This window comes from Cyanistes caeruleus, chromosome 4, assembly GCF_971803275.1.
Source record: "Cyanistes caeruleus chromosome 4, bCyaCae1.hap1.1, whole genome shotgun sequence".
Taxonomy (NCBI): Eukaryota; Metazoa; Chordata; class Aves; order Passeriformes; family Paridae; genus Cyanistes; species Cyanistes caeruleus.
Genome location: NC_141704.1, coordinates 28,756,825 through 28,772,462, shown reverse-complemented (window position 1 = coordinate 28,772,462; position 15,638 = coordinate 28,756,825). Strand labels below are relative to the sequence as shown.

The 15,638-nt window shown below is 35.8% G+C and overlaps 1 protein-coding gene across 13 annotated transcripts in view; it reads right to left on the bottom strand.

Annotated features, from left to right (window-relative positions):
* The window catches only part of WASHC4 (WASH complex subunit 4), a 54,155-nt gene that overhangs the window by 34,969 nt on the left and 3,548 nt on the right, over positions 1-15,638 (bottom strand). For 9 of the 13 annotated variants that reach the window (XR_015286339.1, XM_086887176.1, XM_086887177.1 and 6 more), the window contains exons 2-14: positions 14,856-14,995; positions 13,697-13,750; positions 13,519-13,584; positions 13,303-13,348; positions 10,972-11,039; positions 8,581-8,663; positions 7,550-7,592; positions 6,939-7,042; positions 6,085-6,205; positions 4,513-4,636; positions 4,283-4,410; positions 3,518-3,678; positions 1,248-1,374 (exon numbers count right to left, since the gene is read on the bottom strand). Coding sequence is in view for 12 of the 13 variants with exons in the window: in XM_086887176.1 (XP_086743302.1) it covers positions 1,248-1,374; positions 3,518-3,678; positions 4,283-4,410; positions 4,513-4,636; positions 6,085-6,205; positions 6,939-7,042; positions 7,550-7,592; positions 8,581-8,663; positions 10,972-11,039; positions 13,303-13,348; positions 13,519-13,584; positions 13,697-13,750; positions 14,856-14,995 (1,265 nt within the window). In the remaining variant the exon portion in view is untranslated. The remainder of the gene's footprint in view (positions 1-1,247; positions 1,375-3,517; positions 3,679-4,282; positions 4,411-4,512; positions 4,637-6,084; positions 6,206-6,938; positions 7,043-7,549; positions 7,593-8,580; positions 8,664-10,971; positions 11,040-13,302; positions 13,349-13,518; positions 13,585-13,696; positions 13,751-14,855; positions 14,996-15,638) is intronic. The other 4 variants (XM_086887181.1, XM_086887183.1, XM_086887184.1 and 1 more) reach the window with 1 other exon arrangement.

The following is a 15,638-nucleotide window of genomic DNA, read 5'->3' as shown; positions in this document are numbered from 1 at the left end:
GTTCCATACATGACAGACAGCTAACCTTTGCCCCTGAACAACAGAGAGCCCACTACTCCACTACACTAAGTAAGCCTGGGATCCCAAAGCTGAATGAGACTCTTTTATTAGCACACACTATGAAATTGCCTATGATTCATTAGACCATCTGATTAACCTCTTCTAAAGCCATTCCAATTAAACACAGGTTAGTGAGTTAAACAACCACAGTGCATAATGATTCCAGTCTAATGTAAACCAACCCATCAAACAACTCCCATCTCACCAAGAAACATCCCATCACAAAAACATCTTAACCTTCCAGATTCTGTGGAACAAATACACTGACAGTATTTACAGTTTTACACTTTCTAAATAGAGATGTCCATCCCACAATAAAGATATTGAATAAAGATAACCATTTCCACATCAAAATATGCTAAGCTTTTAAATACAATGTTAATTATATACAAGATGACAAAAAATTATTAAACTTACTTCAAAGAGAAAGCGTAACAATAAAAAAAGAGAAAAAGAGACTAGGAAAAGACAGCAAGTGGTGTAGGAAACTCAATTCAGTATGAAGCAAATTTTTAAGACCACTTCAACTAATCCAAATGTAAAAACCACAGATCCTAGTACATGCCTATCTTTAGCTAAAGAAGATTCAGGATCATGATTCTTTCACACACCTATTCTCATCAAATTTCTGTCAGGTAGGTAGATACTTAAAAAAACTAACAAAAAAATAAATTCAGAAATAAGATGCATCTTACATTAAGACTACATGCTGTTAGTAGGTCAAAAGAAAACCAGCTGTCTTGGAACGTAGTAAGTTTCTTGCAAAGTACCATCACTAGGCAAAGCACAATAAACAACACAAAACCTTTACTGGCAGTATGCACTGTCCTAAATAAAACTAAATAGACACTGGTTCAGTCCATTCTAAGTACCTCATGACTCAAAAGGAAAGAAACCCCAAATCTTTACTACAGAGAAGATGAAGCTTTCTTGATTTCCTATGTCAAGAAAAAATCCAAAATTCTAGCCACTGAATATTTAGTCAGATTCCCTTTCCCCACATCCTTTACCAAAACACCTTTTACAGATTTTCTTGGAAGTGTACTGGGCATTAAAAGCTTTATAAGAATTCCAAAACTGTGAAATAACACACCAATGATCACAGAACTCCTGTGATTTCTTTTTATGATCAACAACTTGCACCAAAACATCAGTGTGCTGCATCGCCACATTAAAAGATTGCACACCTGGATGAAGACATTGCAGCGGTTAGAAAGATCTTCAGAAAACTTCGTTGCGCGTTGCTCCTTGGACAAGATAGATTCCATTTTTGTCATCCACGAGCTCACAAAAACATAATATGACTGCATATCTCTGGGGAAGGAAACAGAGAATGTTACTCACTTCAAATAAGAATATTGTGAAGATTTTCTTATTTCTTTCCAAAACTTTAAATCTTTCAAGGGAAATATTTTAAACCTTGAGTCCCCAAAATAATAATTCACCTCCCCAAAAGTATCAAAGCTCTATACTCATTTACATTTTAATTCTCTACAGGTAAGGATTAGTTAGTCTGCCAATTATATCTGTATAATGAGTCAAAAATTATCTCCTTTTCTGGAGAACACACTGCCCTCTTAGCAGTGCATATACTACACTTCCTTAAATTAAAAGGCTAGATAAAATGGTTAGAAAATGCTTTTAAACACTAGACAGAAAAGTCCAACATTGGTGCTACTTTTTTTTATCCCAGTTTGAGCTTCTGTTGCTTACACACACACAAACAAATACAACTTGTCATTACATCAATGCCAGACTGGACTGCTCTTAAGTAACATAATTCTACTAAAGTTTATCTGCTTGAATTACACTAGCTGTAATTAAATGGTTAAGTAGAGTTAAATAGAGAATTGTGACACTGTAATACAACTTCCAGCAGTTTTAGAAGTATTTAGGTCATTGATCCTGTTACCAAAAATCACACTTTTTAGAAGAGTCCTCATATTTAGGGAACAGTCCAATTATTAAAGGCAGTGCTAAGATTTGTAAACAAGCAAAAAAAAAGTTATTTGCACAATTCGAATCAGCAGATGCAAAACCCGAATTCTACTACAACATCCTCAAAATTGTGTGTACAAAGCAGGGCAACAATACTGGGGAAGTAACATAAGGCCTGCAAGGGAGCTGAGGGTGCTCAGCCTGCAGAAAAGGAGGCCCACACTTCACTGCTCTCTACAACTCCCTGAAAAGAGATTTTAGTAAGGTGAGGTCTGGTCTCTTCTCACAAATAACAAGTGACAGGCCAAGAGAAAACAGCCTTAAGTTGCACAAGAGGAGGTCTAGATTGAATATTAGGAAAATTTCTTCACCAAACGGGCTGTCAAGCACTGGAACAGGCTGTCCAGGGATGGGGTTGGGTCACCATTGCTGGAGGTATTTAAAAGACATGTGGATGTGGGCCTTGGGGACGTGGTTTAGTGGTGAACTTGGCACTGCTGAGTTACAATTGGTGATCTCTCAGGACTTCTCCAACTTAAATGAGTCTATGTTTCTATGAAATGAATGTGAATACCAAGGTGTTTTTCTGAACTTTTTCTTAATCCCAAGACCAGAAGCAAAGAAACAGTGAAATTATACCCTATCTAGGAATTAAAGCCCAGGAAAGAATCAGGGCCAGGAAAAAGTGGATTAAGAAAGAAACAGGGCAGAAGTGAAAATAATCTGTCAGAGAATCAGGCACAGAGCTGCTTTTTCTCCTTCCCTCCTCCCCTCCAACTCAGTTTTGCCAGTTTGTTTATGGGGTTGGAAGATAACTTGCAAAATATAAATTTTTACTGCCATTCCACAGACCTCAGCTTGTGCTTTCATGTTTTGTTCTGAAACACAAAAACCTATGCAGGTCACTTGTTCTTAAGACTACCAGCTACAAATATTCCATCTCATCTTTAAGAATTTTAGAAGAGAAAGAAGTGAGATGTGCACTACATGCAGAACACAAAACAAGAGAGGCTTTCTTCAAATACAGATAATTTCAAAGACCATTAAACAAGCAATAAAAATAGTCACAAATAAAGAAATGCTTGCAAAGAAAGTATCATCGCCAAGGAGAGGAAATCTCCACTATAAGCCTACTAGCAACTTACCTCCATAAACACATAGAAAGCAGAGAGCCCTAATAGAAAACAAAGCAGCCCAAGGTTACTAGACACTAGTTTAAAAAACAAAAGGGAATTTGAAAATGTGGAAACAGATGTAATTGAAACAAATATTTAGAACTGCCAGGAACACTGTTATTTTGGTGTAATAATATATATTTTGCTGAAAGCATGACATGAAAAGCAGCTTAGTTTTGACCAAAATTTTTGCAGCAACACTAACACACACACGGCTGCAGTGAACAAGGGACTAACAGCACTGAGAGACACCACACAACATGCTACTACATTGAATGAAAAAGCCTACATGCTTAAAAACTATTTGACAAATAGCAACATGAGGCAGTATTTAGGAAGCATACTTGGTAAGTGACTGTGCCCTCTGCTGTAGAAAGTTCTCCCTTTGTGTTTTAACTGTATGAATACTTTTCTTGTCCAATAGTTTGGCAGCAGCTGGAATCTTTTGAATCAGAAAGTTGTCAGCAAACCAGATAATGTTAGCTGTTAATGTAATGGCGGGTACCTGGGAAGAAAAAAAAAAAAAGGAGGGGAAAATGGTACCAAATAGCAATAAATACAATTAAGTGTTTATACAGTTCAATTTATTTCTATGTAATTGTTTTCTATAGAGTATTACATTGATGTTAAAAAAGTTTTCCTGGATGTTCACTAAGGACACCATGGGCAAAGTTATAACCACTCTCAGTGATTCTAAACAATATTAGAGAATTTAACAATTTCTTCATGCCATCCAATATGAAAACATACCAGTCAGCTTTGAACTTAGAGGTCTTCCAAAACAAATGTTTATAGCCACGGACAAAACCCACAGCATTTATTCAGCACCAGAGTATTTATAACTCAAACAGTTTTTTGTCTTCAGTGCCCTATTAATCTTGAGAAGAAAGATTTTAATAAAAATGGCCAGTTTATTTTACCTTGCTGCTATTGAGTGCACATATTTTAGACCATCTTTAAAAGAAAATGGCAAGGGGGAGTTATAAAAAGTAGAAAATTCTCAACTCTGTTTTCAGACTCTTTTTTTTTTTCCCCAAGTCTGTGCTGCAGTATGCAATTCAGGAAATGATCTACTTCATTACTGAAAGAGAGAAGAATTAAGTATTCACCTTTTTACAGACATCCAACAATGACTTATAAAATTTCTTGTCTACAGTCCGAAAAATCTGAAAATGCAGTACAAAGAGGCCGCAGATGCCCACATATTTATCTCTCTGGTCAATTTCTGAAGGTTCACCTGAAAAAAAAAAATTCATCTTTGTAAATTTTACTCCTACACAAACAATATAAACAATTTTAGAAACAGTGAAGCTGGCAGGAAAACATGAGCTCGCATTACCAAGTTTGGCTTCGACGTTTGCAAAAGCTGTACGAAGGGTATGAGCAAATTCTTCAGCAAATGTGCTGTTCTTTGACACTGACACTCCACCATTTAAAGAATCAAATTGTTGCTCTATACAGGCCTGAGTAAAAAGGGGGAAAAATACCAATATATCAAGATAACGCCATGAGTTTTGGACATCAAAAGAGTACTGGTTTTCAAGAGAATACTGGAAGAGCACATTGATTTAAGACTAACCTAAAGTAAGCCTTAACCTTCTATGACATACAAATTCTTGATGATACTTACATTTTTAAGTATAAAAGCAGAAAATACTAAAACAGTTTTACACTTGACATTCAAACCCCCATTTTATTTATTTTCCAATTTCCTCTAAGGAGTATTGTTAAAGAAACCATTTCATGAGCTTGTGCTAAGAAACCAGATGTGTATTTTTATTATCACATTATAGTATGTTACTAACTGTCTTTTAAGCAAGACTATCACACAAGTTCCTTGAAGAATGTGGCTCATGACCTTGCAGCATAAAATCACACACTACTGCTGGCAGTTTAATAAAGCTCCCAAAACCCTACGACAGTCCAAAAATAGAAAGACATTTCATACTTTCCAAAGATATTAGGAAAGTCTTTATTGGAAATGCAGCTAATATTTTTAATGATTTCTTGTTAGGAAGAGGCATTTCCAGGACAGGAGGAGAAAATTCCACCCAAATCCTATTGATGTCTCAAACCTATAATGAAATCTTTGCACTTATACAGTATTAGGGAAATATAACATGAAAAATGGATAGCTGGTAGCAATGTCCTTTGAAAGAATAAGCCAAACTGTGATTAATTATTTACCTATCATTTCCCTTTTGAAGGCTTTTACAGAACAAGCCCTTTTACCCTTATGCCATTTAAGATGTAATGGCACAACCTCAGCAACTGACTAATTTAAACAGGTTCAACATTATCCTCTGCCTACCATGCCACAACATCCCACTCCAATGTCTGTAGTACACACTTTTCTGAAGAGATGGCTTCTTGTATGACATTTAATTTTACTGTATTGAAAATATAATAAAATCCTTCTCATCCACCTGTGCCCCTGCATGTTTCAGAGGTATGTCCCACCACAGTGGGCTCTAATGACAGCAACCAGTCTCATATATAAGGAACGACAGGTCACACTCAGCATATTTTAAAGAACATTGAGGAAGCTAATTAATTTTCAGCTAAAGTAAAGACCTATGCTATGTAAAGCTACTCACTATTATGTGGACAAAAGCAGATTTCTGATAATACACAGTCCTAATGCCAAGCTGTCTGTGTTTCTCTAGTTCAGCAAAACAGTCAGCATTTACTGCTACCATTCAAGGCCTGGCAGTTCAAGCAGATGAGAAGAGCAAGAGAGGATCTTAAAACAGAGCCTTTTTTCTCCCAGGCACAGATGCAAGAGCCAAATTCACACATCACTGTAACCGGAACAAAAACAAAATACAAACAAACAAACCAATCATTCTGCAAAGAGGCTTGCTTTCATGTGAGCTTCCTCTATCATACTGGGGAATATTAAGTTCATTACCTGAAATATCATTCCATCAAGTAACTGGCATTCCAGTTTTAATAGCAGTTTTTCAAATGGCTTTAGTTTATCTTCTTGAATCCCAAACTTAGAAGGGTTGTGATGGACAGATTTTAGCAGCCTGTAAGAGGTAAGTGTGGAACACACACATACATCAGACTTAAAATATAGTCACAGTTTTATCATATCCTGCACTATTTTGATAAGAGATTTTTATTCCCTCCTCATGCCCTTAACAGCAATTCCATAATTTAAAAAATAAAACAAAACAAAAAACAAACAAACAAACAAACACGAAAAAACCCACAAAAAAACCACCAAAGAAACAACAACAAAAAACCAACAACAAAAAAAAAAAAACCTCACATAAAAAATACACTGGGTCTGTATAAATAATTTGCATTTTAGTAACTTCCATTTATTTGGGTTTTCAAGGATAGAGTTAATATTCCACTAATTCAGCTATCTTTATAATTGTTGACTCTTCAGTTTTTATTTAAGATACCATCCCTTCTTAAGGCTGTACACCCATTCCCATGATCAATATAGACAAGGATAGTCTTAGCTCAGTTCTTCACACAGCTATATTTTTTACTGAATATTCTTTAAACCCCACCAACTATTGCACTGTTTGCCAAGATGTGTATCCTGCACTGCAAATGCAACATTCATACTCAAATACACAAAATATTTATCAGTGCCCTTAGGACACTGTGGGAGCTTAGCCCTGTTTTTCACTGAAATTTCTGGAGAGATTACCAAAATCCATGTTCCTACACTGACTTTCTTGGAATATAGATGCATATACTTTTATCTTTTAGACTGTGGGAGTACTTTTCACATCAGAGACACACCTCTTGTACATGGTCCAGTGATCTTTCAGTGTGGCATGATTGTCAATTATTTCATCCAGAGTGATCAAGATTGTGAGCAACTCTCCTAGGTGCTCATACATTGCCTGTTTGTGAAGAAAAAAAAAAAAAAAAAAAGAAAAGACTGTAGTTATTAGAAAGTTTACTGCAGTCCTAAGTGGCACATAAAATTTCAGTTCCATTCGATATATTTTCAACCCACAAGATATCAGCTAGAGAGTTAAACAGGAGAATTTGTGGTTTGGCAGCTTAAAGACACAAGACACAAGGCACATTAAAGGGGTGTCTGCACACAAGCTAAACTCCTTGATCCATTTTGACACTGAAGACACAATTTTAAAACTTGTCTGTATGCAGAGGCACACATTGCAATAAGGGAGCATGCAAACACTTTGTTGCTAAGAAATTTAGACTATGACATACATGGAGACACCAGGCCTTCCCATATAAAGGCCAGAAAAAGCTGATTAATAAAATAAAACATTTAAATTTAAAGCTGTACTCAAAAGTCACTTTCATGGTGTTTTTCTCAGGATTAATCATCAAGACCTATATATATTAACATAAGCAAAAGAGTTCCAAATCATTCCCACCTGAAAATGAACTCCAGATGTCTCTATAATTTTAGGTGCATTCCTGTAAATAAAATCAATATTTTAATGTCTTTTTAATCCTTAGAACAGATCACACTTGTCAGTTCCGTATTCATGGTGCATTCTCTGTTTCCTGGGGTAGATTTTTCTTCATTAACATAGTAACTTCAGGAAACAAAAGAACCTTAATACCTGATTAAAACTATATGAAATCTGAATGCTCTGATCAAATTTAATACTGTATTTTTGAAGATACAGCACATGACTAGTTGAAAGCACCAAGTGTAATCAATGCACATGTGTGTCAGCAATTCACAATTCAGTTATGCAAATAGCCTTAACACACCCAGAGGATAAAATCACTTTGTATTTAATCAAGCCATTTCCAAGCTACACATCCAGCACCACACAAGGAAGTCTGCTTTGTGCTGTGGTATAAGCCAAAAATAAAAGCAACAAATACAACTGAGAAGAATGATGCTATCTTATTGGGGGAAGAGGAAGCAATCAAGAGTCCTGCAGAGGTATTCAAACCTAACTTCAACAATCCAGTTCAGAACTAAAGCTTCCTCACAGTTTTCAAAGGAGCTAAACCAAACAGCCCTTACTAAGATAAACTTCAGGTGTTAAAAACATGGCTGTTCCATGAAGAATATATGCTAAGACTTACATTTTCAAAATAGACTGTAGAAATTATCTCTTTTTTAAGCTAGATATCAACCAACAGGGAGAGCCTCTCGAACACAGCAAGGATGAAGAATTAGCAATATTTCTCAAACATAAAGACTAAAAATGACAAACAATAACATCCTTGCATCTCATTGCATACAAGCACTATTTTTTCTGAAAATAGAACAAAGCCATTTCCATAACCATTTATGATGCCCTAATTTGCATGGAAAAACACTCTATCTCTAGACAACAATATTCAAAAAGTGACCATGCCTTAAATAGAAAAACAGAATAGATAGAATAGAATAAATACATCTAACTCTACATAATAACAATAGAGCATTTTAGGGAATAATTACTTGTTGCTGGTATACAGAACAGCCAGCTGATGCACAACATTCACCACCACTTCATAACATCGGGTAACAAAGCAAGACAGCTCCTGAAATACAAGAAAATATAATGCATATAAATGTATAGATCCTCCTCATACACAAGTTGCCATTACACCAAAAACACTGAACATAAACTACAGAATATGCAGCCAAAGCTCCAGCTATATCCCTAACCCAAGTCAGTGGACAGATCTACAGAAGGATGGAAAACATCCTACTAACAGCTCTGAAAGAGCATCTAGGACTAAGCTAAGAAACTGCCAAACACAAGCTTCCAGTACAACTCTGACAATTTATACTATTGGTTCAATTTATCAAAGACAGCAAGAAGTGACTTGACAACAGAGCCCAAGTATTTTCAAGGATAATATCCCTGGTAGCAGAGGCTGTGCTTCTTCCCCACTAGATTTAAGAGTCTCTCTGGATGCTGGTAATAGCCAAATTCAAATTAGAAATTACCACAGAAGCCTGCACCTACAGTAAGAGTTATAAGCCACAGAACACTGCTATAAAACAAAGACAATGTCTTTGAAAGGTTTGCCTGATGAAGGCAGAACTTAGGCTTGGTTATGTAACACAAATGAGTATGAACATGTCAACTCTGACCATGTAAAGTAGTATCTTAATTTCTATAATGGATTGTAACACAGTATTCCTTGAACAACAGGACAAATTAATTTGAGTTTCCCATAATCGCAGCAATATCTGCTCATTAATTTACTTTACAAATCCCATCAGGGAAGGGTGTGATGAGTCTAGCCAGTCTGCACACAGATGGCTTTATAACAGACAGCCCACACTAGCTGAACAGTCAGCCTGCCAGGAGACTGGCTAATAGATGAATTCTGTCTTCCTCTCCATCAAAAATAGATCTTATTTGGGCTTCTGCCTTCTATTAGTCACCAGTTTTCACTGTAATGTTTAAAGTAACGTTTCACAAACATAACTTCTTATACTTGTGCTGCTCTAACAAATGCAGCTGAAATAAGCCAACAGATTCTAGAGGAATGGATTAATAGACAGCTGAGATCATGTTTCATGGGGAGGCAGCACCAGCTGCCATTTTAAAATTTCTGGCAAGTACTCCAATTCAACAGCACATGCATATTAGCAGCTACATAACACAGACAAGATTGTAATTTTAAACTAATATTTCAGAGCACTATTTTGATAATGTTTTTAAAAATCTTTTTGACCTAGAAAATTTGAGGCTACTGCATCTAGCTAATCCAGAAAGCCCAGAACAGCCAATAAACCATGAGCTCTATGAAAGCAACCTGTCATATTTTTTTTGTCATATGTCAACTTCGCATTTTCACAACACCCCTGGGATTATGCTTACAACACTGACCAGAACGGAATTTCCTAACCTAGGGATCTAGAACACTGAATGGATTTAGGTGAATCCAACTGCTGATAAAGAACAAACTTCATAAGCAAAACAGAGAATGAAGGATGAAACCTACACAGTTGGTAAGACAGACAGCTTGGAAAATGGGAAAGAAAACCTGAGAGATCCTAACAATGCACTGCATGGCAGCACGGTAAAGGAAGTTGAGAAATGACTTCCTAACAGCATTTGTCTTGTCATGACACAGTAAATGATTAGTGCCATGCTGCAGAATCAGAACGGGAATTTTAACTCTTGTTAAACCAGAATCTGTTTAAACATTCTGGAAGCTTCCACTATATTCTCTATTTCACCACAGCTACTTCATTACAAGCAATATTGCATAAAAACAGAAACATTTTTGGGAATGGGACAGTCACTTAAGTTATATTAAGGGCAAAAAAACTGCACAACAGCCTGAAACCTAAGAGCACAGGAAATCCTCAAAATAAAAACAGATCCTGTTTTCATGCAAAGTATCTTGAACAACCAAAGTGTATAAAAAAAAGTGTTCTTCCAAAAATGTTTGAAGGAGACATGAGCAATTTTTTTCAGGTATACTTTGATTTTGCTTTCTTCTACAGCTAAAAAAAACCCAACATATAAAACAGTTAACCCATTTCCAACGTTCAATGAACACTAAAACTTGCTAACCAAACTGATAAAAACAACTATCTTTACATCAGATGAAAGCAAGCTCAATTTATCTTCTCCTACTGAAATCTTTCAAAGTAAATTCTAATTCCTTCTCTCATTAGACTTCCAGAGAGAAGCATAAAAGGATCCCCAGACAATGTGTGATACGTCAGCTGGTTGTGACAGGTCTGCAGGCAAAACATAGTAACATATCAAATGACTGCTATGTCTCTCAGCAAAAAGCAAACAGGATATGGCAGACTGTTAAATCCATTTTGCAAGTAAAATTAAGGCTTTAATTGCCATCAAACAATCAAAACATACTCTACCTGCAAGAAAGAAACAAATCTTCCCATCTGTATTTGGCAATCTCCCTCCACCATGCTGGAATCTGTGGCTTAAAAGAGAAGTATTTGTCAACACTTTCTAAAGCCTGTGCTGTAATTGTTAAACTAACATTGAAGCTTGCCCTCCAAGTCATTTATTTGTCATACTAGTAGAATGCACTATTATAAGTGCATTGATAGAGTCTCAAAACCTAAATTTGCTTTCCTAAGGTGGACTTATTTTTGGAGTTTCTTTTTCATTAAAAATTACATGGTTTATAAATTAGATACAAAGCTGGGAAAAGTCTCCTTCATCTGAAAAAAAAGAATAAACCCCATAATTCTTTAAAGGCATATGTATTATGTAACTTCATATGCTTCCATTTTAAAGAAATTTGCATGAAAATACTAGGTATTTATCTTGCAAGAAATATCCAGATGTTTTTTACTGAAAGAATGTACTACATGATTAACCAGAATGAATTCATTTTCTTTTTCCTACATATCCTTCTGCACAAAAGAACAGGTTTACCACCATAGATTCACAGCATTATCTGTGTGACACAGAAATATAATAATTACATCAGCCATGCCAAACTGTTTCAGTCATCTGGAGCAGTTTGAACATCACATGACAAAATACTGTCTTTTCAATGTCACAACAGGTAGACACTATGGACTTAGGATTTTTCTCCTGGGTCACTCTGAGCAAGAAGAGCTCACTTCAAATTTTAAGTTTACCTGCCCAAGAAATGCAAGTCTTCTTGCTACAAAAAATATATTCTTTTACAGCTGTCAGAGATTAAAGGAGCCTCCATACCTCTCTAACACAGAGCACTGGGACAGGATGCTAAACATTGCATTGCTTCACCTTCACACATTCTATGTGACCTTTAATCTCCTTAATGTATGCCCCAAAAAACCCCTATCCAACTAGCTGAAGTTCCCAGACTAGTCCTAGCCACTGCAAAGAAAAGATGGGGAAAAAAAATTTCTTTACATAGATGGAAAAAGCCAGCATAGTATTTGTTTAAAACAAATTTCAACCATCCTTGAGGCAGTAAGTTTGCCAGTTGTTTAAAGTCAGCAAGCTTGCTGTTATCAAAGAAAAGGCTACAAGTAGGGATATGGAAATAGAGAACATAATTTCTGCATTCCTATCTAACCCTCAGAAAGCTGACCTCTCAGTTCCTGCCATTTCCAAGCATTCCTTGCACAACAGCCATCAGGAACAAAGTGCTGCTGGAACTAGTATAATAATCTGCTGTACTCTTTTACACACTGGAGACATGGAAAATTCTGAGGGATCTCCTAATATCATTTTGACAGCCTATGATTTTAAAATACTTAAAACCATATCTGATAAGACATGCAAGTCTGCTAAGAAAAAAAAAGAAAAAAACCCGGACACACACACCAAAAAACTTCCCACATAACAAGCAAACAAATCCCCCACTTTTCCATGCTCCTTAACCACAATAGTTATCTTATATTGCATTTAAAAGAATGCTAAACAGTCCCAAGCTCAAAGATTTCACATTCCCTGATACTTCTGTCACACTCTCTTACATCTCTTATGACCAAGATCTGTGCCTATTCCCGCACTAGTATCCCTTAAGGTGGAAGCTTAAGGCCAGTCATTCAGGAGTTACCAGTTTAACTCCAAGACAAAAATCAGCTTTCACCTAAAGCAGTGTCTCATGATTTGTGAACTGATTTACAACTACTTGTGCCCATCTTATGCCACAGTCTAAACATGGAGTGTGAGTTACCTGCACTGGAAGGTGACATCAACACACTCCAACTTGTCTTGAAATACCAATTGCGTAAGTGAAGAGGACTTTGGTCAAGTTATTTATTAATGGTTTCATTGTTTTACTACAATTAAATCACAGATTTATTGTTTTACTACAACCAATGTCAAATCTAGTCCCAAAAGGAAATAAGTTGGTTTAGGATGTGTTTACATATGAAAAACATTTCCAAATTCCATACCTTGCAAAATAGCTGCTACAGTAGACAAGTTATATGTAAGACATTTAATACAACCTCAGCAGCTCACACTCCCCACATAATTAAGGCTGCAACAAAATTTCCTATTAATCTAAGAATACCTACTGCAGGGCTTTACAGATAAACCTTACCATCTTAAGCTAAGTCAGGACAGCTACAAGTCACTAACATATATCCCTATAACCTCAAACTTCTCTATTTGATGTGCATCACAGAGAAAGCGTGTATCCAGATAATAAAATTACAGTTACTGTAGCATTTAATATAACCTGAAGCAATAATACAAAACTACATACTTTTACAGTAAAGGGAGCTACTTACCTCCTTCTCCATAAAACAAGAGGCCATTATAAAATTTAGTTTCTGCCTAACAACAAAAGCAGAAATTTGTTTTTTAATAAATAGGATATATGTAATCAAGCTACAAAAATTATATAGACATATCTTGTTTCTTTATTGTTAAAAATAAAATCTATGTATCAGCTTGCCAAACTGCAAACCCTTTCATATTCAGTAATAAAAGTCAGCTGAATTTACCTCATATTTTAACTTCTTGATTTCACAGCAAAGAGCAGCATACACAGTTATAACTTTGTTTAGAACCTAGACTCAAAGTGAGGAAAAAAAATACACAGATTACAAACAAGTCACATTTAGAATAGGCTTGGATTGAGGTTGAGTAACTTTTTCCTTCCTTTAAGCATAAAGTGCTTACCTTGTTTTCTGTCTTTATGAGCTCCAGTAGGGAAGACTGTTCATATGGCAGAAGCTAAAATTAAAATAAAGAGCAAACCAAAAAATCACAAAACAATCAAACAAAAAAAAATAATTTCAACTTCAGAAAACATGAGTCAAAAATACATTTAACCAAATGCAAAACCAGCACACCAACTAGGCAAGCATTCCTCCCCAGTTTAATCTCAAATACGGTCAGTAACAAGAGAGCCACAATTGCACATTACTGGCAACCTGCACTGCTGTAATCCTTTGCTTTTCACCTTTACATGGGAATTCCTTTGCTTTCACTCTAGGTAGACAGGCAAATTACCAGGTATATTGCATAGCATTTACAACAGTTCACTTAAAAAACTTGAAAAGCAAAAGTATGGTCATTATGGCATATGTAGGAGAAAAACTGCTCAGGAAAACTAAAACATGAATTAATAATCCCAAATGCCAGAAACGGGAAGCAGAAAATACATCTGAACACAGGCATTGACAATTTGTACTTAAGTCAGCCTGATTTTGACTAGTCCATAAACACGCAGTGCTGTGGTGGCCCTACACATAATTTATTCAAATTATTCAGACAGATGATTGCTTGAGAGTGCATCTTCAGCACAGACAAGTTTCATATGGCAACAAAAGCATTTTTAAATTATGTCTGCAAATTCACTGAAGAGGAAAAGTTAATGCTCCACAGAGGACAGGGAATTTGTGGCCAAGAAAAAAGCCAATACTGTGGTAAAGCCATTAGGTCAAAATACAACCTATATATACACACACAGTTTACTCTGCAGTTTTACAACTATTAGTGAGCTCTCCTGGAATCCCAGCCCCCAGATGAAAACACTGACAGTCACAGGGAAGAAGTCTGCTGAAACCAGCCTTCCCAACACATAAAGAATTAGAAATTCATTTAACTTCTGCTAGCATCCAAAGGACTAGAAAATAATAATATGGAAACTTCTTCTCATATGATATGCACCAATTTATTAATTACTTGATAATTAAAGTAGTATTGGATAGGTTTCTCAAACACAAAAGGCAAAATCATAAGAGCACAAATGCATCAAGCTTTTACTTCTGAGGTTTTGAAGGAAAGGACAAACTGGGAAAGCAACAGCTGCAATGTATATTAAATATATGATGACCTTTAAAGCAATGGGATCAAGACTGAAGTCCCAAACATCTCCAACAGAGTCATCCAAAGCATCTTCAATTCTCTTCAGCTGAGATGTATATTCCTCAAGAAATTTTCCATAATTCTTCAACTGCACTTCAGCGTGAATTTCTGAGAATGGATAACATTTGTACAGTTTTACGGAAAATTCAATAAATTACAACATCAAAAAATGGTATTTAAAAACATTTAATCTGTTGCTATTTAGCTTTAGTCCTGTATTCTTCATTTTGCTGTGGCATTTTTCTTTAATACCATGCAGATATGAGATAAAGTTCTTATTTGTTTAATAACAATCCTATATCTTAAAATATATCCTATAAAGAAATTCAAATACTACTTGACGAGTATTAAACATCTAAGCAGTATGCAGAAAAAAAATTTTAAAAGTACATGTATTGTTAAAGTAAGACCTTAACAATCACATAAGGTGCTGAACAAAGAAATTACTGTAGAAATTGTAACACAGCAGGTGACCCTACCCATCAGCTGAAACAGTACATATGTACTGTTTCATTTATATAAGAACTTTGAGGCAATTGCTAATCATTTCAGCCTGAGTAGCAGTTGAATTTCCAGCAATCCTCTTTCCATTCTCCCTGGTACCTCTCAGTGAGTTATTTGAGCATTACACAGAAAGCTTATGGCTTTTAGTCATTCCCTCCCACTTTCAAATTCACCCCTCTCAGAGAGGCAGAATTTTTCTTCTGCTGGGCATTGAAATGCACAGCTCTCTTAGTGTCAGGGACAAGTA